The sequence below is a fragment of the Lepisosteus platostomus genome, chromosome 1, assembly GCF_059453375.1.
Source record: "Lepisosteus platostomus isolate fLepPlt1 chromosome 1, fLepPlt1.hap1, whole genome shotgun sequence".
In the NCBI taxonomy this organism is placed as follows: domain Eukaryota; kingdom Metazoa; phylum Chordata; class Actinopteri; order Semionotiformes; family Lepisosteidae; genus Lepisosteus; species Lepisosteus platostomus.
The window spans coordinates 82,482,622-82,507,643 of record NC_142611.1 but is presented as its reverse complement, the minus strand read 5'-3'; the positions used below and the strand labels follow the sequence as shown (position 1 = coordinate 82,507,643).

Genomic DNA, 25,022 nt, shown 5'->3' with positions numbered 1-25,022 from the left:
TGATTCCAAGCACGATGCTCTGCTCAGAAATGGGTCTCACTGTGAAAAAGGACAGTGTAACACAGTAGAAGCATCAAAAAGCTCAGTGGACCCTGTTCTGCTGAGATTCTCGTGCACAGGGTTCACAGTAAGCTGAAAGTAGAGGAAGTGGTATATTCTGTATTAAAACAATCTTAAAGTGGAATTAATCTGTAAATTCTGTGACTCTATTGCAGCTCCCAAGAATGTTGTATTTTTTAAAACTTTTTTGACAATTGTCACTGCAGTTCATAAGCAAATGCTTTACACAAGGTACTGTGTGGGTGGTTTGCTAAAACTGTCATCTAATGCTCAGTAGCATTAAAAAAATCCAAGTATAAGTAACTTCAATCTTAACAGAAACAGCCGTGTGTGTCTGAGGCACCTGACTTGCTTAGTTTGTCACCTCAGCCCCTACAGTCTTGTTCTCTGGCTGCTCCCTGCAGTTCTACAGCTTCTTCACTAACTCCACTGTCAGAGCAATTAGGAGTCTCCAGACTGTCAAACTGGGACAGCTGTCCTCACTTGAGCCTGTGCTCCAGCAGCATCAGTGCTCCAAAACTGACAGCAGAATAAGTGGAGCCGTACCCCATCTCTGCCAGCAGGGGGCGCACGTCCCTGACCTCTGTGAGAGGGGACCAGGATAGAGGTGTGTGCTGCGACCAGGCAGGAGCTTGATGCTGTGTTTTACAGTGCTCTGTTCTAGTTTGTTTTGTCGTTTTTTTTTTTTGCAGGAAAGCTTAGAGAGGTTTGCAGAACCATTGTGTCCATAGCTATCCAATAGAAAATGTAATTGGATGTATTTTTATGAAGGTAGATTTGTTGCTGAAATGTTAAGTGAAGATAAAGTACAATATAGTTTGACAAAACATACTTTTGTTTTATGGGGAAGTTTGTTCTTGTTTTTCGGTTTTCCTGGACTGTTGACAGAGGTCAGTTCGAGGCAGAGACCAGGGCGGGAGTTGGGGTGGCAGATGCCTCTGTTGTACATTGTGCTGTTCCCCAGCTCTGTACCTGGGCCCAACATTCATGTCTTGTACAACCACTGCCCTTAGCACTGCTGAAGCCAGGATCAGCTCCTGCCTTGTGCCTTGTGAGCCACTGCAAACTCTTTCCAAACTAGACTGAGTACTAACAACAAACACGCTTACAGCTGCTGCTCTTCTAGGACAAGCCCTCAGTGCACAGAATATTAATTACTGGTATTTGCAAATAGACAAGGTCTTTAGGAAACACATTTTTGAATGTGGCCTAATAGCAGTAATTGGATTTTTGAAATTGACAAATTCCTAATGCAAGGAATTGAATGTGATCTTATCTTATTTAAATTTTAGTATGAACAGACTGGGCTTGTAGACTATTCTGTTTGATAAACCTGTAAGCCCACACAGGGCTATAGTACAGTAAATTACAAATACAGGAGCTCTCTTTTCAGTGCTTTGGCTAATTTTGTTTTTTTACAGTGGTTTTAGCTTTCTAATCATTTAAGGGTTTTAATGTCACCAATGTATGTCACATAGCATTCATTTAATTATAGAGCTTCCTAAAATGTGGAAACTTACTTCTAAATGACTTCAGACACTTAAAAGGTGATGTGTGAACCTCAGCTGGATGCTAGGCATTTCGGTGTGTCAATATGCATGTGTGAGCTGCAGATCAGTATTTTAGCAAGACCTATTCCAGTTCAGTTGCCTGTGTGACTCTTCACAGGCTCAGAAATGTAATGAGAGAACGTGTGCAAATCAGTAGAGGGAGTTTCTGTCTGCAGGAGGAACAGAACAATGTGCCTTTGAAGGGGACTGATTGTCTAGGGCAGTGGTTCTCAAATCTTTTGGACCAAGTACCACCCCTAATCCAACCAAAGCATCCAAGTACCAACTACAAGTAATCATCTCATAGGAACCCCAGAAATTATCAATGACCAACAAGAGCGCATGTGCACACACACTCACACATACATTTAATAAATATTATAATAATAAACTTTGTTTGATTTATTAAAATGTGGCTTCTCAAAGTGTTTTACAGAAAAAAAAACAACACATAAAAATAAAAAAGCACCATTTCAGTGAGAGGGGTGATCCTGTTTAGTCGAGCAAAGCAGATGTGAATTAATTTTTCGAGCCTTGATACAATTCACAACAGTCTAACAGATTTTAAATCGTCAGGCATTTTCTTGACGGCAAAGGTCTCACGGTGGATGTTGCAATGAAACCATTAATTTCTGGAGCAACCTCTCTAATTCGTGCAACTACACTGCTGTGTCGGCTTGTCATTGCTCTAGCACCGTCTGTACAAACTCCGACACATTTTATCCAGTCGATGCCATTCTCTTTATTAAATTCATTCAGAAGCTGAAATACGTGCTCTCCTGTAGTTCCTGTTGGTAGCGGCTTACAGAACAGAAAGTCCTCACGGGACCTACCCTCAATCTCATATCTAACGTAAATGAGCGAATTGGCCAAATCGACTACAGACTCATCTAATTGCAGTGAAAAACATCTGCTCATCTTAACGCGCTCTGTCAGCGTACTTTTGATATAATCCTTCATTTCAATAATTCTATGAATGACTGTGTCTTTCAGGGGGGGCAGCAGGTCGAGCTGTTCAGCAGCTTTTTCTCCACACATAATAGTGTGGGGCTTACCTGCTTTAGCAATCCGCAAGCTTGCATTTTTCGCATGGGAGAGAAACACAAAGACGCTCTGTGTATTTTTCTCAAATTAACTTAGAACAGTTCTTAAATATTTTTCTGTTATTTTTCACGCTTTCCTGTGCTCACAAGATTACCAGCGTTCGTAGCACGCATTTCTATGCATTCCTGTGTTTACAACGTTGGCAGTGTTCCAAAATCACGCACATTCTCCTTTCTCCCTATTTGCTGGAGATACAGTAGCTTTTTTAAATACAATTGGTCACTTGCGTCCGTAGTACGCATTCCTATAGAGTGGTATAAAATTACAGAGTATCTCTTGTGTCCACTGAAGTATTAGCGCGCACTGTATCGGAGTACGTAGGCTGCGTATTCGACACGTAAAAAAATACAAAATATGAAAACCCGTCCCGATTTTTCAGTGCACACAACACAGTTCCAGGGTCATTTGGCGTACCACCTGGCGGCACGCCACGTACCACTGCAGGTACGCGTACCACAGTTTGAGAACCACTGGTCTAGGGTGCTGTCAGGAGCCTGGCAGCGCTCACAGTGAATGCTGGTAGGTGTGGCAATACCCTCAGGGTGAGCTATAATGGAGAACCAAAGATGAGGTGAGCCGCTGTCTCTGCAGGCGTTGGCCAAAGTGCCAACGTTCAGTTAAGGCATTTGGGTCAGCTGTAATAATGCCTAAGGATGGGGAAATGTCTTGCTGTGGGTTCGCCTTCCTCCTTTCCCTTGCTTAATCTGCGCCGGGTTTAGGTCTGGCAGCTAGCACAAGCATGGCTCAGCAGAACAAGGACAACGGCAGAGTGAGAGATGAATCCGTCAGCGTGAACCTGTTTCTTCTCTGAAACATAAGGTAGCTGCAATGGCAAGGCTACCTCTTTGCCAGCTCCATGTGTGCTTGTTTCTGCAGCCTAACACAAGACGTCCACTGTGGGACTGCGGCAGCCGGCTTTTTGAGGGTTTTGTCTAGTTCATCCGGCACTCGGAGATCAGTCCTGGGATTTTTCAAGGTGTCTTCAAGTACAGTAGGTCAGACTAGTGCTGACAGGATCAGTAAATGAAGCTGCAGAGACTTTGTTTAAAGCCAGAGGGAAGTGCCAGCATGTCAGTTGTAATAGAGTGTTGCTGCTGTGTGTGTTTCAGCACGCTTCATCTGGAAGGCTGTCTGAAGGAGGTGAAGGTGTGAGCTCCTCAGCCTGGTCACGTGTCAAACTCTCTGCCTCTTGTTTGTGCAGACTGTGCCCAAGCCCATTGCCCTGGAGCCCTGCTTTGGGAACAAGGCCGCTGTGCTGTCCATCTTCGTCAGACTGCCACGAGGGTCAGGGGGCATCCCCCCTCCAGGGCAGTCAGGTGAGCTCCTCTGTCTTTGTCCCTGCATTTGTCTTTCACCTTAGAGCATTCAGCTTCTCCCTCCTCCCGTCTCTGGGATTTAACGTCTAGGTTTGGTTCTCCTTCCTCTATTCCCTTGTCTGCTGATGTCTGTCATATCACAATCAATACACGTGGGTTGACCAACTCAGCCCCTGCCTGCACTGATCCCTTTCTGTGCTGACACAAGACACGATTTGCCCAGCTCAGCAGAGCAGTGTGGCGATGCAGAACACCTCTGGATGCTTGTTACCAGACTAGTTTTACCTTAATCATCTCCAGTCGTCCTGACTTTTACAGGTCAGGAGCAGAGCTTTGCTTCTTTCCTGTGTCCCAATCTCAGATCGCTCCTTTTTTGGTTCCCGAGGAGAGACTGTGGCAGCAGGCTTATCTCAATTGCAGCATCTGCTCTGTTTCCTGCTGGCATAAAAAATTCCTATGTTGTCACTGTGTCCTAACGCTTGATGCAGCTAATGGCATTCCTGAGAACTTGACAATGTGTTGTAGGCATAATGAAGTTCCTGTAAAGGAACATCCTCTAACAGGGATGTTTCTCAATCATTAAGGTCTGGCAAGGAAATGAACTTGTTACACTTTGCTCTTTATTAAATTTGTGGGAGCATGTTCTGCCTGCCATGCATAGCTTAAACACAGCACTGAGCTGTTTCATATGCAGAAGAAATATGCTCATAACTGCACTTTTGGCTTTTTTCATGTGAAAATTAAGTTTTGGATGAAAATATTTTTTCCATGTGATTTATATGTGAATAGGTTTGATCTTGGAAAAGGGGTATCAGTATTATCTTCATTTGCATCAATTAAAAATTCAAGATTTAGAATAACATTTTAAATCAGTGGTATCATGCATTTCAAGCCTTTACATAGTAACACTCAAGTAGCACCTGCTGTCTGGGATCTGCGGACTTGGAACAGTCCAGATCAGTTTTCCCTTAGGGTAACACTCAATCTGTTTCCCTTGATACAGGTCTTGCTGTTGCCAGCGCCTTGGTGGATGTGTCCCAGCAGATGTGCCTGGCGTACAAGGAGAAATCGGGTGCCATAAGGAACCGCAAACACCAGCCCCCAGCACAGCCTGCCACCTGTATCTGACCTGCACCCTGTTTGGAGCCACACCCAGGGGAGGGGCCAGGCCCTGTGGGAGGGGCCGTATGTCTGCATGGGAGGGGTTTTGGGAGGGGCCTGGCCTGGGGGGGGCTCAGTCAGCTCCTGTTCTCACTGGGGCTGCGAGTTCACTCACAAAGAAGACGGAGGAAACTGTTACTGCAGACCTGGCCCACAGACACTTGAAATCCTCTCCAAGAACGAAACACAAGGGGGACAAAAAGGAAAGTCCAATTGTGAAGCTGTGTTTAGGACATGACTCGCAGTAGGTTCATACTGCAGTTGATTGGGCTGGTTTCCATTGGATGGTCCTCCCCCCTGGTATTTTTTCCCTTTCTTGTTTTATTTATTATTTTATAAACATCATGGAAAAATGCATCTTTGTTGGAAAAGGTTTTGCATATCATCTGTTTACATGCCTCGCTCCCATCTGCTGAAAAAAAACACAAACACAAACCTTGATGGATCATGTTTGTCGTGTGCATCACGTGACACACATGTGTCATGTGTGTGTCATGTGCTGAACTCTTCTGTCACAGCATGTTTCTGTAGCTCACGTGAACAGGGAGGGCTGGGCAGTTTGGCACGTGGTCTGTAGGGAGCTGAGGGTGAGACAGGGCTCTGCTCAGGGCTGCTGTGTGCAGGAAGGAAAGCCCTGGTTGAGCCACGCTGAAGCTGCAGTTCTGGTCTCCTTTGTGTTTTTCCAGAATACTCCTTATCCCTGTCAGACTCGATCACGATCGAGCGTGCTGCAAGAGTCCTGCCGGTTTCAGTGCAGATATACTCTCCTCTATTACTGACAGCACTGGACAGAGTAAGAACTTGGGCTCCAGACTGTAACACTCATCCTGGCATGAGCTCCTGATGGTCTGGAGGCAGGTGAGAGTGGCTGAGGAGTCTGGTGGAAACTGGTCCAAACGCACACGCGCTGAGTCTTATACTTTCTCCACATACGGCCAACTTAGAGCACTGTGACTGCTAGGGCACTGCGCAAGTCAAGAAGATGAGATAACACAACTGTTAACCCCATTATGAAATATAAGCCACTTTTATTTAGTGAACCGTGTTGTGTATTTAGGAGTTGAAAGACATGGTGGAGCATTTTTCAAGAAACATTCTTTCTTGTAGACCTGGTTTAAATTCAAATTTTAGACCATCCACCAGAAGAGAATTAAAAAACGTCTTGGTTAGTGGTCGGTTTAGTGTAACAAGGGCTTCTTCCTTCTGCAGTCCTGCCACTGGCAGCTGGCAGGATGTTTTGATTTAATGTAGGCCCCAGACATGTTTCAGAAATATGCATGTCCGTGTTATTAAGGAGGGGCACACTTTGTCCCAATACATACTCACAGATTTTTACATTGCTTCTGTGGTAGAAAGTTTTTATTTTATTTATGTCTATGTTGGTTATTTGAGGTGTTATATGTGATTTAATGCTATTTTGAAGGATATAGAATCCCAGATATTACAAGACATAAGAGATAGCTTTAGCCTTTGAAGTCTTGTATTTCCCTTGTTACCAATATACTCAGAACGTTTTTGTTCTAAGGCTGAAAATTCTGTGCGTTTAGAGTTTCTTTTTACTCTTAAGCTGATTATTAGCCTTCTTGGCTCACCACTGCCAAGCTCCGGTGCTGCACGATGAGTTCCTGGTGCGGACAGCTTAGGAGGGTCCTTAGTCCCTGAGCTCCCAGGTAGCGACACGGACACAATGTGACCTCGCTGTCGCTCCAGGCTGCTGCAGGCTCGTCTAGCGTCCAGCCGTCCTCGCAGGGATCTAACAGGCAGGTGGAAGGAGCTCCTTGGGTGGGAGCAGCAGGATCCCGTCACACAGACTGCAGCATCACACTCACAGATGCATTTCATTCTGGGAAAAGCACTTACTGTCTGGTTTGGGTGTTGTGTTCTGTCCAGCCTTCGTGTAAAGTATATTTTATTATTGAAAACTCTCAGTACAGATAGTTCTGATAGCTGAGTCTCAGCCTGTGTTTCAGAGGCCAGGTCTCTCTTTGATGCAGCTCTTGCTCTGGGCTGGTTCAGAACCTTGCAAGGTGCTGCTCTTCTGAAACGCTGATGGGCTTGTGCTCTCTTAATTGCCAGATTTTTTCAGCAGGAGTCTTGGAAGCAGCTGGTGAGGTTGTGGATTCTCTGCTTTTAAAACCATACTTTTCAATCCTGTTTTAAAAGGCACATTTTGACCGGATTTCTTGACCAGATTGCCTCCATGATTAAAAAAAAGAAAACCATAAAATCAAGTCATTTCTTTTCTTATCTCAAGTTTTACCCCAGCTTGTTCTTTCATGAGTCAATGAGTATAGGAGCTGTCCTTTGACAGGCTGCTAAAATGAAGTAATTTTTTATGTTTGTGTCGTTATTGATAGTTTCTCTAAAATAAAGATCACTCTTTAAATGAGAAGAAGCTTTTTCAGGTTTCAGTTAACTGGTTGAATACTTGAGGTCTTTCAGCTCATCCCGAGCCATTAAATTATTTTATTATAATCTGTAATGACAGGCCAGATTTACAGATCAACTGCTTCTGTAGCTTTTTGGATTTTCCCGCTTCAGAGCAGCTGTAGGTCTGCGCTGTCCTCTGTTCCAATGGGAACATTCAGCTTTCTCCCCCGTGAGTGCGACAGCACTTAAGCTAGTGTTGCCATGTGAGGCGGTGTCTCGGACCTCAGCCCAGCTGTGAAAGTTGTTCTGCCCCACCTGCAGTTCCGCCTCTTGCTCACACACCTGAGGAATATTGGGCAAAGCTTTCACAAAGTGAATTACTGAGTTCAGCACTTGATCCCTCGTGTATGTGTTCTCTTTAGTGTTATGCTCCCATACCATTTCTGTTTTTTTTACTAATTTAAGGATGTCTTAACTTATTAACACAATAGTAAATGTGTTACTATTGTAATCCTTGTTTTCCTTTATAGGTACTAAAAGAAATAAGCCTCTTTCAGAAGGACTAGGGTAATTGGTGTTTGCAGTGTTCTGTGATCTTTGAGTGATATTTTGTATGCTTAGAAGCAAGAGGAGTAAAAGAGGAATGCAGGACACATTCAGGCTGTGTTAGAGGTTTCCTCAGTCACTTTGCACAGCTCATCTGATGTGCCTTGCTGTGCGCTCTCTGAAATCAGAAACTGTTTTTCAAAGCATTTTACCTCTCTGTGTTTCTTCAGAGAAAAAGTGGAAAAAAAGCATTTTGAATTTAAGAAAGCCCCAGATTTAATTTGTAGAGATGTTCTGTTCTTTGCCCATTTTAACTGTATTTGATTGAGCAAATTATTTGTGTAGAATCGGAAAGATGTTTTTGAGTACGGGGACCAGCATATTAAAAAATGACTTTAATTTAGCTCATATCACTTATTTCTGTGAATACAAATCTGGTGAAAATGTGTTAAAGGGGAATGTATTTTGGAACTTAAACTGAGCAATTTGGCCTACCCCAACTTCAGTTATAAGGGTATGAACCATATCTGTTTAACACAGATGTGGTTTCTGTGTGTTTTTTGTTTGAAAAAGGAGACGTTATGGATCATAATGGAATGGGAAAAATGCTTGGCAGTTGCGCAGATTAGCAGAAAGTGACAATTCTGCATGAGCACAGACCCCTATATGTTCCTTAAGAGCAGTGTGATCTTTAATATACTGTAACACACCTTCCCTTCAGGGTGAAGAATTAATCTACATCACAGTCCTGTGAGTTGCATAGGTGTTTTCTATTCTTCGTTTTATCCGTCTGTAATGTACTGAAGTGCTTTTGTTGCTCGTGGTTCTTGCTGGAATTCCTGTACTCTGGAATAGCCCATGCAGTCAGATGGGAAAACAAGGCCTAGTTTATACACATCTGTAAAGGAGATCACATTATGCTTAGTCTTTGGGGAAAAAAAGAGAGAAATCTTTTATTGCTGTCTGTGCTTGGATGAGGAGTCGAATCCCAGCCTGCTGCCAAGAAGGCATGGCCACGTGTCAGTAAGGACGTGTCCAGTGTGTGGAATGGAAAATTGTTCAGAGTGGCCATGTGTCCAGTGTCATTTAAGTGGCCAACAGGCTGTGTGTCCAGAGTGATTATATGTTATACTTTCTCCTTCACTGCATCTCCTTTGGCCCTGCAGAGAGCACTAGGTCATTTATTTTCCTGAAATGCTTCACACATTTAGTTGTTTTCACACATTTGTTCAATGTGTGCATTTGTTTTAAATCATGGATTTCTTAAAGCAAGTATTAAGTGTTTTACAGCAATGTTAAGAACAATGCCTTTGAAACAGCAAACCTCTAGCACAAATACACTATTTTGCAGGCTATGTCGTCTTAACATTAAAATACCCATATACCATTTTGATTAAAACTGTAATCTAAACTGGGCATTACTGTGAATATACCAAAAATCTCGTTTCTATCCCCAGATTGCAGGGATACTTCCCACTTTTCTGTTCCATTCTATAGTGTTGTATCTGAAGTTGAAATGTCTTGGTTTTATTTATCACTGTATGAAGAAACCAGTGGTTTATTGAAAGAAGTATGTTGTCCATTTTGTTTTCTTTAAATGTGACAAGCCAGTCACTTACCTCAGTCCTTCACTCACACAACACTGCAGAGGCCAGTTAGGAGCAGCATTGAGAGCTTTTGCAAAAACTGACCTGATTAAACTATGAACAGAATCCCATTGAAACAGGACTAAACACAGGGTTTGAAGACCATTTTCAGTGTCTTAAAAGTGCTCCATTCTTGCCTGTTTTGTCATACCAGGTGTGGCTGCAGCATTGTCCATGGTGATTTTAAATGTAAAACCACAGTTTGGTTTGCTGTAATTGTGAGCTATTTCACTTTCGCCCTTCTCAGTAAACTGTTAGTAATGTTGAGGGGATGGGATTGTGCACAGTGTGGAAGGGCTCTGGAATGTCCCACCTGTGTGCATGTTGGGGGACAGAGGGGATGATGGGAACAGCTCCCTCATCTCTGTGATTTTGTCCAGCCCTGAGACAGCAAGGCACCTGTTCGAGGGGTGTCAGAAAGAGAGAGAGCACTTGGCAACGAGGGAATGCTTCTCCAAGCCTGGCGTTCAGCCTCCTCGTGGACAAAATCAGACCCAGCGGAGACGCTGTGTCTTTCCTCTCTGGGGTTCCTGTCTCATCTGCGTGAGTGCCACGCAGAAACCGAACAAGTAGTCTGTAACTATGTACAATTTAGCATCAATTGCACTCTTTTGTAAATAACGAGAAAGTATTGTAAACTGTTTCATTGCCAGGAGAGTTCTCTTTGAAAAAGACAGCAAAATAATATTTAAAAAAAGGAGATTTAGCAATCCATAGGAATGCACCTTTTTGGTAAACAAAAGTGAGTAAATAATTTTTTTGTATTTTAAGATTAACATAAAACAAGGAATGAAAAGAAATTAATGTTAGACCTGAGGATCTGAAAACAGACCCATCTACTACACATGTAAATAGCGAATGGTATAGAGTTTTGGTCTAAAATAAAATGTAAAAATCCTGTTTGGTCTCTTCATTTTCTTCAATGGTATAAGTAGAACACTTTCTGGTAAGACCATACATTTAGAACTTCCAGTGAGTGAAAGATACAGTATATATTACATTTTTATTATTTTATATTTCTAAAAAAAACTTTAATAAGCTGTGGGACAAATATTTATACTGAACATGTTTTCTTCTCGAGGTGATAAAGTATAGCAGACAAGCCATTTGGTGCTTTGCAGTTTGTTACAGCACAGTGATTTTAACACAGCAGGTTAGTTGAGGGTCATTTCAAGCAATGGAAAAATGGTCAGGAGATATAAAAAAAGTCCGTCCTTTCTAAAATAAAACATTTGAATCTACAGCTGGCATGAGATGCTTGAACGCTTTTAATCATTTTCATGTTTTTATTTGAAAATCCATTTTGTTTACAAAACAATTCTGAAACCCTCTCCTTTCCCAGTGCCCATAACAGACCTACCTGTTGCAAGCAGAGGAATCGATAGGATCACGCTTCTGGGTCCCCAGCAGTGTCCCAGTGATTCGGGAATGACCCTCCAATCTTCTGCAAAAACAGCACCGTTATTGTTGAGGGAGAAGGCAGAATGGGAACTTCAGATATAATAAGTCTTTAGAGAAATGAACAGGTTACCTTATCTGGCACTTCATTTAGAAATCAAAAACATACAACGATGAACTTTTCTTGGTCTTGCTACATTCAGAACGCCAAATATAAAAAGAATTTTGAATTTGCATTCCTAAGCGGTTGAGTTTATAGAAACCAAATTATGAACAGAAATCAAAACCACAGCTTAGTAGCAGAATATTTTTCTCTCTTGTTTTTGTATTTGGGTGTCAAGATACAAATGTTATTCCAAATGCATGTCGCTTCTGTCAGAAAAACGCAGTTAGTTTAGGTTATCTTGCAGTGGGAGCTCCAAGCTCTATTATTGACTAAGTGAAGGTGTCATCACCCTTTCCCACACATGGTGTTCATTGCATTCTGCCAACTCTTCAGTAAGCAGAGAGGATTCGCTGTCCGAAAGAGTTTAGCTTAATGCCTCCAGAAACATCTGCTAGTAATGTCTTTCTTTTACCTTATACTTATTATACACAGGAGTATAATCAGCTCTTGCAGGATTTTGAAATGTCTGTCAACTTTAGAGAGCAGAATTAACAGAATAAAACATTTTAGAGTGATTATGATGTCTGTGAATCTGGCATTTATCTCTCTAATGATACTAACGTCCATTAAAACTAAAAGAGATAAGCAGTTTAGGACTTGGCTAATTTGAAATCCCCAAGGTTTGTGTTCCATACTTTAATAAAATTATGCTGTATCTCCTGATCCACTCATATAACAGCATGGTAGTTCTGCACATGGCTGTGTTTGTTGATGTCGTGTTCAATCGGTTATAGTTGGATTCAGTGCAAGTATAAAATCCAAAGCGTTTAGTGCAGTGACACTGAAGTGGCTATTTATTTGCAATCTGGTACCCAGTGCTAAGAGTAAGTGGCAGAGGTGCTGTGCCCGGCAGTGAACAGCATGTCCATCTCCCAGGGCTGCTGCTTATCTGTCTTCAGGCAGATTATGCGTCGCTCACACTGTGCGTCACAAGGAGACAAGAAAAGATTTTCAAAATAAACCCTGATCGACAGATGTTGGAAATAACCAGAAGCAAAAGACTCGACAGTCCGGCTGCAAGAGCATCATGTCCCAGATAAAACCTATAGGGAGACATGGCAAATACTTAACTGGGACTTTAGCTGAATAATCTACTCATGCATCAGTATCAGAGCTCTGTAATTCTGCAAAGACACTAGCTGTGGCTCCTTGGTAGTATTGATCGACTCAGAGGAAGTTCCTGATAAAAGATGTATTATCAGTTGTAATTTAATCTTAGCCCTCAAGAGACATTGATTTTGTGGCTTATGCTACAGCGGTGTACATCACTTAAGTCCGTGTCCTCTGATTAGGTCTGTGGCACTCTGGGTTTACCTTTTATTTGCCCGGAATTGAGATCAGTTTTTCCACATTTTTAATGAACGCCCAGCCAGTGAAAATGGAATGCTTCTGAAACTGGAGGAGTTAAGAGCCTTTTGCTGCGTGATGTTCATGCTTGTCTGCAAGTATAGCTAGAAGATATGCAGTTGATGTGACTGACAAGCAAAAGAAACTGATAGTCCCATAACAGTTAACATTCAACTGAATACCCAATTAGGCCAACGGAGCCATCTATTTCAGCAGCCCTTGACATGTATTCTTTGTTTTTCATGTACGGTTTTAACCCTGTGAGAGGAGAAAAGCTTTAGCTTTGTTGGCCTAGGTGGGAGCATGTTCAAATAAACAAGGGGTTTCTGCAACTAATCCTCCAATATATTGCTCTAGAAAACTCGATTTTAATGGACTGAATAGAATATTGGGTCATGTTAGCTCATCACGTGAGTATATTGATTAGTTAAAGAGTTGCATTTATATTGCACTTATCCTAAAGGATTCCAAAGCACTTATCATAGAAGACCTGATTCACCTTCTTGGGTGACAGTTCCCATTCTGCACCTGCAGTCGTGCTGCACAGTGGATCATGCAGAGAAGTGGGAAATCACTTCAGCAATTGAATTAACTTCAGGAAGGGCAGATGGTACAAGATGAAGCCCAATGTGAATTTGTTCAGGACACTGTGATTACTACCCCTGCCGTTACAGTGTCATGGGATTGTAGTAACCAACTGAATGGGTCATTAGAAATAAGTACATCAAAAGTCAGGACTTGGGTCTTCTGAAGGACAGCCCCTCGTACATCACAGTCTCCCCAGTCACCACACGGGGGCATTAGATCAGAGATTCTGATCCAGTATTTAGTTGGCCACACTCCCTAACAAAAGCCAGAACACCATATGTGTTTTCTAGTTCAGGGGACACGATGTCAAAATCAGCTTGCAGAAGGCTGACAGCAATATTACAAAGGCTACACTGCAAGGTGCAACCTCTCATACACACCAAGAACAGGAAAACCACCTTGAAATTGGTCTGGAAGTGGCAAATATGAGCCAGGTGAGTTTTGGAATTAAATTTTATGGACAGATGAGACTAAGATAAACCTTTACCGACATACAGGAAAGGTTAAAGTGTGGTGACGAAGAGGAACTCTGGGAAAGGTGAGGTCATGGCCGTCTCTGCAACGGGCTTACATTAATTCTCTTTATTGGTGATGTGACAGAGTGGAGTGGGAGGCGCTGCAGCGAGCACTGGTAAAATGTCAATGCCCCTGGTGAGGGGACGGAAGCACCAGTGTGAGGTTAGCACGTACCAGAAATAATACAAGAAGAGTGAAAAGCTAACAAAGAGGAGAAAAGAAAGAGTACTGACGTGCTGCATTACCTCCAGGCTGGGCTTAACCTACCTCCAGGGTTCACCTAAGATCGGACCCTTGCCACTGCCGCCTCAGGTCGGCCCCCATGGCTGGGGACTCGAACCCGGGCCTCCGGCATCACTCAACAGGGACCGAGCCTCTTGAGCCAAAGGGAAATCTCCCGTCAGCCCAGCGGCCGCGGTCCCTGCTCTCCACAGGGAAGGGCGGTGACGTCACACAGCTGGTAAGCCGGCTCGCACAACCTGTAATGTCGGCCATTTGCGTTACAATATTTAACAGGCTCCATTGTGGGGAAAAAAACCCGCTAGCACAGCGGTGACCAGACTGGACTGACCCTGTTCAATAGCACCCAGTCTGGAATAACACAACAAGAACTGAATGCGTGTGTGTGCCTGCTCCAGTGAAAGTGTGTGATGGGACAGGCGAAAAGAAAAAGAAAACCTTATGATTGCAATCCCCTCCAGGACTGTCGCTGTCAAACTCCCCCCTTCCAGGAGGGCCCAACTCATAGGACCCGCCCAGCTAGGGCTCATCAGCTGAAAGCCCAAACAGCTGGACGACAAAGGCGAGGCTCCGCCCTTCTACCAGGGCTCCGCCTCCACACTGGACACGCCCCCACGTGATGTCACAATGATTAATGGTGGCTGCTGCGGGATGAATACTGAGGTTTCGGGGTTTTTAGTCTTGGGGAATGAAAAGCCCAGATAAAACTGCTAATCAGTCACACTTGTCTGTGGCCTGCAGGATGGGAAGAAAACTGCTTAAACTGAAATATACTGTATAATATTTAAAAGAAGGGTGCCGACAGTTGCCTGAAGCACTCCTAATTATTTGCCGTTTTGAGACAGCACCCCTAACTTTGTACCCATGGACTGGCTGTGAAGTTTGCCCTGTGTTTATTGTCATTTTCTCTCTACTGTCTGAACAACTGATGGGAAAAAAATCAGAATGGTAATAAACTGGTCCAATACCGTTACGGCGAGTTGCCGAATGGACCCTATGCGGCGATCTCAGAGCGTTAGACAAGCAATCCAAATCGCTAGACAAAGACGTAGTCGGTAAACAGCAAAAAAGGAAAACATCCAAAAGACCAAGGGGGTTAAGAATAGGAAGTCAGCCAGAAGAACAAGGTAAGCAGACACTCCAAGAGAGAAACCATTACCAAGCGCTGCCTGATACTGAATGAGGGTTTATAAGGAGTGGAGACTGGGGCGAGTTTAGTGAAGGACAGCTGAGACTGATCAACACGTGCGGCGGTGCTTTGTGGAATTAGCCGGCACTGGGGACGGGTTAGAGCGTTTTCTGGTAACAGGTTTCTGATTGCTGGTCGTAGCAAATACATGTGCTCTGGACAGCTGTGCACCTTCTGAGATTACACTCAGCGTCTGTTGTGTGTCTGCAGAACTTCAGGCAGGGGAGCTGAGCTACGATTGCACAGTTCATTTGAAAACGGGGTACAAAAAGTACTTTTCTGTTATTTCAAAAACTCAGCTTCACAGCCCTTAAGATTGCAGGCATTCTACAGAAAATACAGATTTTCACCATCTTTTTCTAAGTGCTTATCTCCAAGAATAGGTTGAGTGCTTCTTTCATTTCTCTTCTGAGAGTGTCAAATTGCTGCATGTTGCATTTACAGTGCCATTACAGTGCACCATGTGTTCACCTGTCTTTATTTCCCTAATGCTTTGCACCTCTAGGATCACAAGAATCTACATCAGCAGCCTATCTTCCCCCAATATTACAATTACCCTCCTCTTTGAGAGTCTCAGTTTGCTACGGAGTCAACTAATGCCATGTTTAGATTTCAGCTGATTTCATTGTGATATTAACAGAGTCATGTTCCTTTTGCTTCTCAAGATTTCCATTAAAGTGGCTGTTATACCTTTAAATAGCCCACAGTTGCCCTGTTTGCTCTTAAAAAAAAGGCTGCAAGGAGAAATTCATTTCTTCAGTGCCTTCTGCAGTAAGGATTTCCATTTTTTCTCCTAAACACTTAAAGATTTAGATTTTGGAAAATTAAAAGCAGCTAATTTTAAGCAGAATTGTGAGACAAATATACAATATTTTGGAAGATTAATATTATTTTGAAAACCTGGAAAGGAGATTTGTCTGATTGTTAATAAATTTGATTCATGTCAGTTATCATTTTCTGTCAGTTATCATATCTCTGTCACATTTACCTGGGTGATGTACTGGAATTGTATGATCTAATTCTGATACATAATGATAACAACTAATTTGGCTAAGAGAACTGCACCTTGGGGACGGATCATTGGGTGTACAGCACTCCACACTGGAAGTCTTGACCCTCCTATTTCATCCGATTTAAAGACAGTAACTTTAGTTGATTATTCTGTAATCTGCCAACTTTGGTTACAGTACTCAACTTGGTAAACCAGCTGGACATTGGCATTAGTGCTTTTGTGATCTGCATGAGAAGATTTAATTTTCTTGTGAATTCTGACATTTTAAAGTTTCTGCTTTGCTGTGGTTTGTACCTTCATGCAAAATGTCTTTAGAAGTTCCATATTCAGTTCAATTGAAAAGAATAAATACAATTTCATTCACTAATGATTTATGAGTTCACTCATGTCACACTCCTCAGCAGCTCATCTACGTTTCTGTATCCTGTACTGTTTAACATAAAGAACACCGGAAGAGCAATCAGCCTTAGCAGCTTTCGCTCTGTACTGCTCATTAATAATTCAGTAAACAATCCGTCCTGAAAAATAAATGGAAGCAATTATTGCATGAACTAATTTGTGGTTATGGAGTTGATATTACAGAGCTTTTCAAGACCTTTGTGTGTCTTCACACTGAAACTAATTCAAATTCATACACTACACTCAACTTCCAGATGTTGTGGTAATTGGAGACTCTATCCTCCAGACCACTGTAACTGAACTTTGCATCAGGTATCAGACAACAACACCTTCCTGTCTTTCTGTAGATGAAGAGGTTGATATTTTCCACAGAATATTCAGGCTATCAGCTAAGGCAGGTGAAAACAGTTGTTGTCCATACAGGCACAAACAACATTGGTCTAAAAAACCACACTTTCCATCTATAACAAATGCAAACACGTTTTAAATGAACTAAAGAACTGCACCAAAGCAGTGGTCTTCTCAGCAATCCTACCAGCACCAGGCAAAGGAAAACAATGTCTCAAGTTAAACAGTCAACACAGCACACAGCTGAAGACAAGGTGTGCAGAAGAAGACTTCAGCTTTCTGGGCTGCTGGGCCTTATCATGGCAAAGGACAGCTGTCCAATCTGTATGGATTACATCCGAATGAGGTGGGCAACAGGGTCCATAAAAATATTCAGAAACATTCAAGTATAAAGGACAGGGAGGGAAAACTGAAGACATCCAAATGGAATATGCATGAGGAGCAAAATCAGGAGAAGAAGCAAAGAGGAACCAGGTAGGAGGTCACAGCTGAATGATAGAAGTACTGGATCACCAGCTCCAGGAAGTGCAGGCTGGCCCACACTGAGGCAATTTTCTGACCCTGCTTTGTGATTCTGACAGATCTATAATTTGTTTCAAGTTAACCTCTGACCTCATGTAGCTGGATATAGCACTAGTGGAGTCAGTAAATGTGTCTTATTATAAGCAATCAACAGCCATGTTCTGACATGTGGGTGGCCTGTCCTCAACCAAGGTATTATAGCAGTGTCTGCAGCAGGAACTCCAACCCACAGCTCACCAGTTAGGGAAATTCACATGTACAGTAGACAGCTGGCCTAGTACTGGTACTGGAAGAAGGTACTGGCCATAGGTTGCCATGGTTTTTATGGAGACTGGAATGCACACAGGATGAGCCAGTTTAATTGAATGTTCCTACCCACCTTGAAATAGCATAAAGATGGTACAAATAATTGTTGGAAAACATTTAATTTCAATACCTCAGAAGTATGTTCTTCTTTTTTTCTGTTTGTAACACTTTGCAGAGAAAGCTTCACCTACACTCTTATGTGCAGTTTGTTTATAAAAATGGGAATGGGAAGCAAGGTGGTGTCACTCAGGCTGCACCTGGAAGTCTCAGCCTGCAGGCTGTCATAAACATTTTGTCCCTTTCCCCAGATCTACAGAAATACTCAAGCACTTTTACAAATAAGCATTCAGGAAATTAGTCTTAATCTGCGTAGGCAGCAGTCATTCATGCTGTCAGCTCTGAGAAAGCATTACTGTCAGAAAGCAATATATGCATGAATAAGCCTTGTACACTTTGACGTCTTTAAGAGATGAGGTTTTGGAGCAGGATTATGCATTTGAGGTAAACTCCTTGGTCTTTTGTGCCTGCATTTAAGTGCAACGCTCGAACATTGTGGAAATTCAGCTTCTTAGAGTGGCCCAGAAGTATGAACAACAACACTCATATCTTAGAACATCTTTAGAGGGCATGTTTTTACCTTAATGATTCTTACTGAATTTCCATTTCTCGTTCTCCAGCGGTGCACTCCATTACCTTTCCTCAATCCTCAGAGCAGTCCAGAGCCCACACTGGAGACCATTCCTCTCATCCTCTTCCAGGACTCCAGGAGAGTCCATACATCCTCATGAATGTGCTGAGGCTGTCAAACATGAATCGGGTACAGTAACTCATTTTCAAGTGTACAGTACATCTCTACACCTTACTGTGACTTTGGAGACACTTCCCTGGTTTAGAAGTTTCAGCCCTGCTGTGTGTCTCAGCTCCAGCTGTGCAGGACTCCTGGAGAGCACCATGCTCTTTAAACAGCAGTCCCTCTCAAACTGTGAGGGTTATTTTTTATTTTTTAAAAATGCTTGTTAACAAAATAAAATGTTTAAGGAAAAAAGTAGGTCAGTTTAATAAGGCCATGGTTACACACCACAAGCAATAAAACGAGAAAAAAAAACATTATTGTAAAATCAGAATTTGATCTTATTTATGGTCACAAGTCATAAAAGAGGACATGGGGAGTGTATTTTTTCCTTCAAAAAGCAATGTCAATTTTAATGGATGCAAAAAAGTGTTTTAAATAAAGGAGGTGATCTGCTTTATTTGCCACTAAAGTGCAGCTCCACCTGTAATGACAGCAGCAATGACAAATAGTAACTCCACAGCAGATTTGTAAGAAATTGTTTCACCACTGGAGAGTGAGCTTTAGCGAGGCCAGAGTTTACATACCTAGAGTGAATATAGGTACAGGACCTTGGGTTAATGTCTCATTGAAAGGACAGAAAGAAGGAAACAAAGGCTGATTTCACATGAAGTCATGAATTTTCTTTTCTGTGCTTGGTTTTTTAATTGTCCTAATCTTACATACTTTTTTATCACATTTTTCATAATCTTTAGAAATATCACAAACATGATTCCCACACAACAGATGCTGGTGGCAGAAGAAGACTGTGCAGTGAAGCTGTTTACTGTATATACACTGCTGTCACTTTATTTGACCTTTTCTGTATGTCCTGATTAGCACTGAATGGCATTCTGCCTTGAACGGTGTGCAAACTGCTTTGAACATGCTGCGACCCATAAACATTATTGAAAAAACCACACTGCAGCACAGTTAAAATCGGAGGGCAATCATGCATTTGACTGACTTTTTGTTGCTTTGGCAATTCTAATGAGTTGCTCCTGATTACAATACTTGACTACACACAACCGCACTACTACATCATTAATGGCAACATACAAACTCTTCAACATTAACAGATCAGTTTAGAGTATACTATACCAAGGTGCAATTGTACTGGAATTACCAAGTCCTGGTTAAGAATTAATATGAGTTATATGGTTATATATTTTGTATAGGGATTTTAACATATTATTATCTTGGTGAAATTCTCACATCAGTGTAGATGCCCATCAGGCTGGAGAATGTCTCAGTTTCTGCAGTGATAATTAGCTGACAGAGAGTATGTGACTACCCCACCTCTTGGGAGACTAATCCTTTGTGAGCTTGTGATCACAATGAAAATCTATTACAATGAAAGTCTATTACAATGAAAATTTTGTATTTAAAAAAGTCTGAGATGAAAGAGCCCAGGGATGGCTATGTGCGCCCAGTAGTGATGTTAACTGGAACTGAACTGCAAATGAAGACCAAGGTGAATAATGACCCAGAGAATTAGGAAAATTAAGAAATAACAGTATAAGAACCTATCTGGATGTGATAGGTTTTCCATCTTTTTCACATCAGTGAGAATCACACAATCTAAGCAGTGGCAGTCATACAGACAGACCTGAATGTTTTATACATATTGTAAGACTTCTACAGGGAAAACTAGTCACACTATCACTTGCTATGACCAGAGGTATCTGGAGTTCTTAAGGACCAGAGCTCACCATCCTGGCTGGATGGGATAGCCAATATAAAGCATGTAAGAGGTGTGAAAGATGGATGGCCCTGCAGATTGTTTCCTTAATAATTCATTGGTTTCATTTGACATGCAAAGCAAAAATGAAGAACACCACAAATTGAATCATCTGGTAGCTTTTATTTGCAGCAATGACATGTATCTCGATAAAACGAAACCCACAAGCATGTGTTTCTTGTGACTGAGCTCTCCTGTTGAAGCAAAGACAGCGCCCCGCCAGGCTGCGGCTCCTCATGGGGCAGCATGGGCAGTCACACGCTGCCTGCTCTCTGCCAAGGCGCTGGTCCAGACACTATGCTATCCTTTGCTTTGCTCAAAACAGAAGTGGGAAAAAGTCTTTCCTGGCTGCTCCGGGAGCAGGTGAGCCCAGCTGTCCCAGAACAGGGAAAAGTCTTGAGGAGGCCAGAAACTCATGACTGCTAAGACTGAGTAGGTGACAGAAAGGAAAAAAGGGTACAGGCATCAGACTCAGAGCCCTGCCTTGCCACACTAGTGAAGGCTGTGTACTGTACATACTGTCCATGGCATCTATGATGGTCAAGCATGGAGCCTCTGTAAGTCCCCTCTGATGCACGTGGCCATACATTCTGCAGTAAACAGCTCACCCACTGCACAGTCCTTGTTTCTTCATTGGCATCACACAACTTCATTTCCGTTGAGACAATAAATGTAATAAACATGTAAGGTATCGATTTTATTTTGTAATTTAAAAAAGTATCCAGGCAGTTAATTACTGTTGAGGTTTCATGACTCAATAAAATATCTTTCCCAGAATGACTAAAAATAGGATTATCATTGTAAATCCATGTTTGATACGGTCTTTTTTCAGTGTCTCTTTCAAAAGTAGTTGCTTGCTTTACTGAAGGAGTGATCTTGGTACAAAGTCAGTCCTCCCAGGAGTAACAAACAAGATGTCAGAGCACCGCAGCTCCGGCTGCCTTCCTACAGCCCCCCTCCCCCCGTTTACACACTGCACAACAGCAAAGAAGACATCTGGAGACAGGCAGCTTGGTGTCCTCGGTGCACCAACAGCAGGCGCCTTCAGGTTCACATGGATCAGCTATAAACAGCCTACTCTTTCCCTGCCAAGGACTCCCAGGGGCAATTTACCCTCTGAGACAAAAGATAACAAAAAGAGTTAACTGTAATCTGGGAGCAATAAGAATATTTGCCCCCCCCACCCCAATCCCAGCCCCCCAGTTCCATAGTAGAGTCCCACGCAGCCAGATTGTGCTCTAATGGTGCCAATACACGAGGAGTGCGAGCAGTGGGCCCATCCAGGCACTGTGGCAAGCAGAAACTGGGGCCTGGCTGGAGAGGCCTGGGGAGGGGCCTGTCGACTCGCTCCACAGCTTCCCCTTCTCTGTGGCCTGGGAGAAAGACACCATGGATTAACAACTGCCCGCCTGCAGCCTCACAACGTCCTCTCCTGCACTGTCCACACAACCTACCCCACCAGCACAAAGACAGAAGGGTGGACGTAGCCCAATTAAATAAATAACCGCAGCAAAAAAGCAAGAGGCGGCTGCAATCTTCCAGGAATGCATTTTGCATCTCTCTGTCAATTTGTTCTCCTCGCTGTGGGCTGCAGGACTGAGGACTTGCTCCGCTCAGCAGGCAGATGTTTCTCCTGCCGTTCCCCAATTCAGTGAGCCTAGCAAGCTTTATTCCAAACTTGTGTTTCAGCAGCACTTCACTGAGGAACGATATTTCATAAGTTGCCATATTTCCTGCAAGGCCTGATATTTGCTGTCATAACTCTTTATTACAACATCAACAATCCACCTGGATTATTTTGTCGGAGCACTAAGTTCCTTACATACTATCAAGGCATTTTTACATCATCCGCTTGTCCCCTCAGGACATAGAGAAGTTTTCTACAAGTTTAACAGAATTATAATGTCATCTGGAGGAAGACAAAACAGAAACGTGTGATAGACACATAGCATGAGCTGTACAAACAATGCTATGCCATAGTACTTGTCAAGAGCCTTGAAAAATTAATTTGTCTGGCACTTTCCTTCATTATTTCAGTCTGTGACACGCTGGGGGTAAACATGCCAACAATGTTGTGGCACTTTGTGATTTCACACTCCTACATGCAGTTTGAAACCTTTTCATTTTCAACATTGTCACATTTTTTTCTAATTGATGGTTTTGAATTCCTGTTGAGTTAGAATGCATCACACTTCCCTAATTGTATCATCATTTTTATAAATATAATAAAGTAATTACTATAGCTGTTAAATGTTAGTTTAAAGAGATGTACTCTTTCGGTATGTTTGCCTACACATCTGGGGTTTTTGTGTCACAATTTTGTGCAGTCTTGTGCACTGCAAATGCATTGCTTTCGATCAATAATGATCATTTTTCAATGGAAACTTTGGGGAATGCATCTAGTTCTGTTTGGCCCTAGATGCATGTTTAGACTGAAGTGTGTTTAGATATGAACCTAAGACAGCACACATGCTATACTGTATTTGTGAAGAGATGTGAGTTTCCATGCAGAGCTCATCTAAATCAACTAAGATCTTATAGTCTGCAGACTTACAGTACAAATGAAACAAGGTTAAAGCAAATCAGTACTATTGGTGCAGATTCTTTAAAGTAACAGCATCCTTTGACTTAAATCATACAACAAAGTTCTTTGCCCGGGGTAGTAAATGATTTGTAAACACTACCTTCAGCTGCACAGGACCCTTTGGAAGGTTCTGTATTAGAAGTTTCTTTCTGACTGCTCAATAAGAATCGAGGCTCTCAGGACAAAATCTTTTCTCCTGTCTTGCCCTAATACCATAATAATACGCAGACTATGACTATGACAATGAGCTCCACTCACTGCTATAGCACCTGCCCCAGTGCAGGGGAAACAGGGAGAGCTCACTTTCCTCTGAAATTTGAACATGAATGATTCATTCACTGCGAGCTCACAGACACCTGACAGAACCAGGGGTTGGAAACCTCGATCAACTAAATTCCACTTATCTTTAATAGCCTGCAATGCACATCCATTTGACAAGAGCCCAGGTTCAAGATGCTGTGCTAACTCCTTGCCAACTATGATGCTATTTTCTTCACCAGCTGTGACGCTATGGTCCTAGCCAACTGTGATGCTATGGTCCTAGTCGACTGTGATGCTATGTTTTTCCTTGCCAGTGATGCTATGGTCCGAGCTGCCTTTAACACTGCTTTCCTTGCTGGCAGTAATGCTATGTTTTTCACCTACTGTGTTGCTATGTTCCTAGTCGACTGCGATACCATCGTCCTCCACAACTGTGATGCTATGGTTCTAGCTAATTGTGATGCTCCTGTATGTTCTTTGTGGACAGTGATGCTACTTTCCTCGCCAACTATGAAGCTATGTTCCAAGGCAACCTGTGCTAAATCTGTGCAAAAAATGTTCTGTGCAACATTAACTTCATTGTCTGAGACATTTAGATGTCTGTATTTCAGTAACAGAATGATTTATGATCATGCATACTACAGATCACTAAAATCCATATATTCCAGTAAACAGTGTCTTAGACAAAACATGCTTTAACCCGAATCTGCCTAAATATGCTTTATTATAATTATATTATTTTTTATTATCCAATTTCTAAACTCTGACCTGCTGGATGGCTAAGGAAACGCCTGAACGGTTCAATACACTAAGTGGCAGGACCCTGTGCAGAGAGCTTTCCCCTCATTATATCACTACCACTTACCTGGGTAGGAATCAGCTGGTTCAGGAGGTTCTCTTCTGTTTCTGTGGGAACGGAGGGCGTGATGGCAGCACCTCCCTTGTCTCCTGCAGGGCTGGGCTGTGCTGATTGATTAGGTGATGCATTCAGGTCCGTCCCATTGACGAAAGCTAAAATGGCATTTCCTGTTCCAATAAAGACACAAAAGTGTTTTTTTCACTGTTTGTCTTTGTATTTTGGACATTGAAAGCAGATTATTTGTTGGTTTATTGTTGGTCCAGTAAAAATGTATCTAAATTTTTCTCTTTCATTTATGAATGCTCATGTTGATAAGCAGAAATTTCAGGTTTCGGGGCTAATGTTTGAGATCCTCATTGCTGCCTACAGAGATATAATTTTAACATTGTCACACTATTTCTGCTTCTTAAGCAAATCAACGGTACCTGCTAACTTGAAGTTTACACCTTCTTAATTAATAGCTCAAACAAAGCTTTACTGTCAGTGTAAAATACGCTTTTCTATCTGAGATTTAACACTCTTGTTACATGTCATTTAAATATAAAGATCAAGGCAATTAACAACGGAGAAACTGATAATTGTGACCTGCCATAAAAGGGCACAATTTAAAGACAAACAGGTGATACAAAGAAATAGTCTTAGAAGTCTGTAAATCATGTATACTGTATGTAAAGGCACCCAGTTAATTCCCTAAGAAAACAAACTGACATTTAAGATATCAAATGGAATCCAAGTAATGAGTCAAAATCAGGAAAGTTCTGTATCAGCAAAGTCATAGAAAACAATTTTGTGGTACATCCAGCTCCTATTGTTTCTGCTTATATGGTAGCTCCCCAGTCTGCCCCTGGGCCCATGGCCCTTGAGAGATGGGTTTTAGAGGGACCCCGCTGTCTGGAGGAGCCTTTGGCCTGTATACTTGTGTTCAGTGGCAGTGCCTGCAAGCCTGCACAACAATGTCCTCTTT

At 42.4% G+C, this 25,022-nt stretch overlaps 2 protein-coding genes across 2 annotated transcripts in view; one reads left to right on the top strand and one right to left on the bottom strand.

Moving 5' to 3' along the window:
- The window catches only part of atrn (attractin), a 148,801-nt gene extending 141,215 nt beyond the window's left edge, over window positions 1-7,586 (top strand). The window contains exons 28-29 of the mRNA XM_088639309.1: window positions 3,916-4,030; window positions 5,034-7,586. Of these exons, the coding sequence (XP_088495435.1) occupies window positions 3,916-4,030; window positions 5,034-5,158 (240 nt within the window). The 3' untranslated portion in view covers window positions 5,159-7,586. The remainder of the gene's footprint in view (window positions 1-3,915; window positions 4,031-5,033) is intronic.
- Window positions 7,587-20,457: 12,871 nt separating this feature from the next.
- gfra4a (GDNF family receptor alpha 4a) overlaps window positions 20,458-25,022 on the bottom strand; it is a 129,478-nt gene continuing 124,913 nt past the window's right edge. The window contains exons 7-8 of the mRNA XM_088639296.1: window positions 24,065-24,225; window positions 20,458-21,727 (exon numbers count right to left, since the gene is read on the bottom strand). Coding sequence (XP_088495422.1) covers window positions 21,593-21,727; window positions 24,065-24,225 — 296 coding nt within the window. The 3' untranslated portion in view covers window positions 20,458-21,592. The remainder of the gene's footprint in view (window positions 21,728-24,064; window positions 24,226-25,022) is intronic.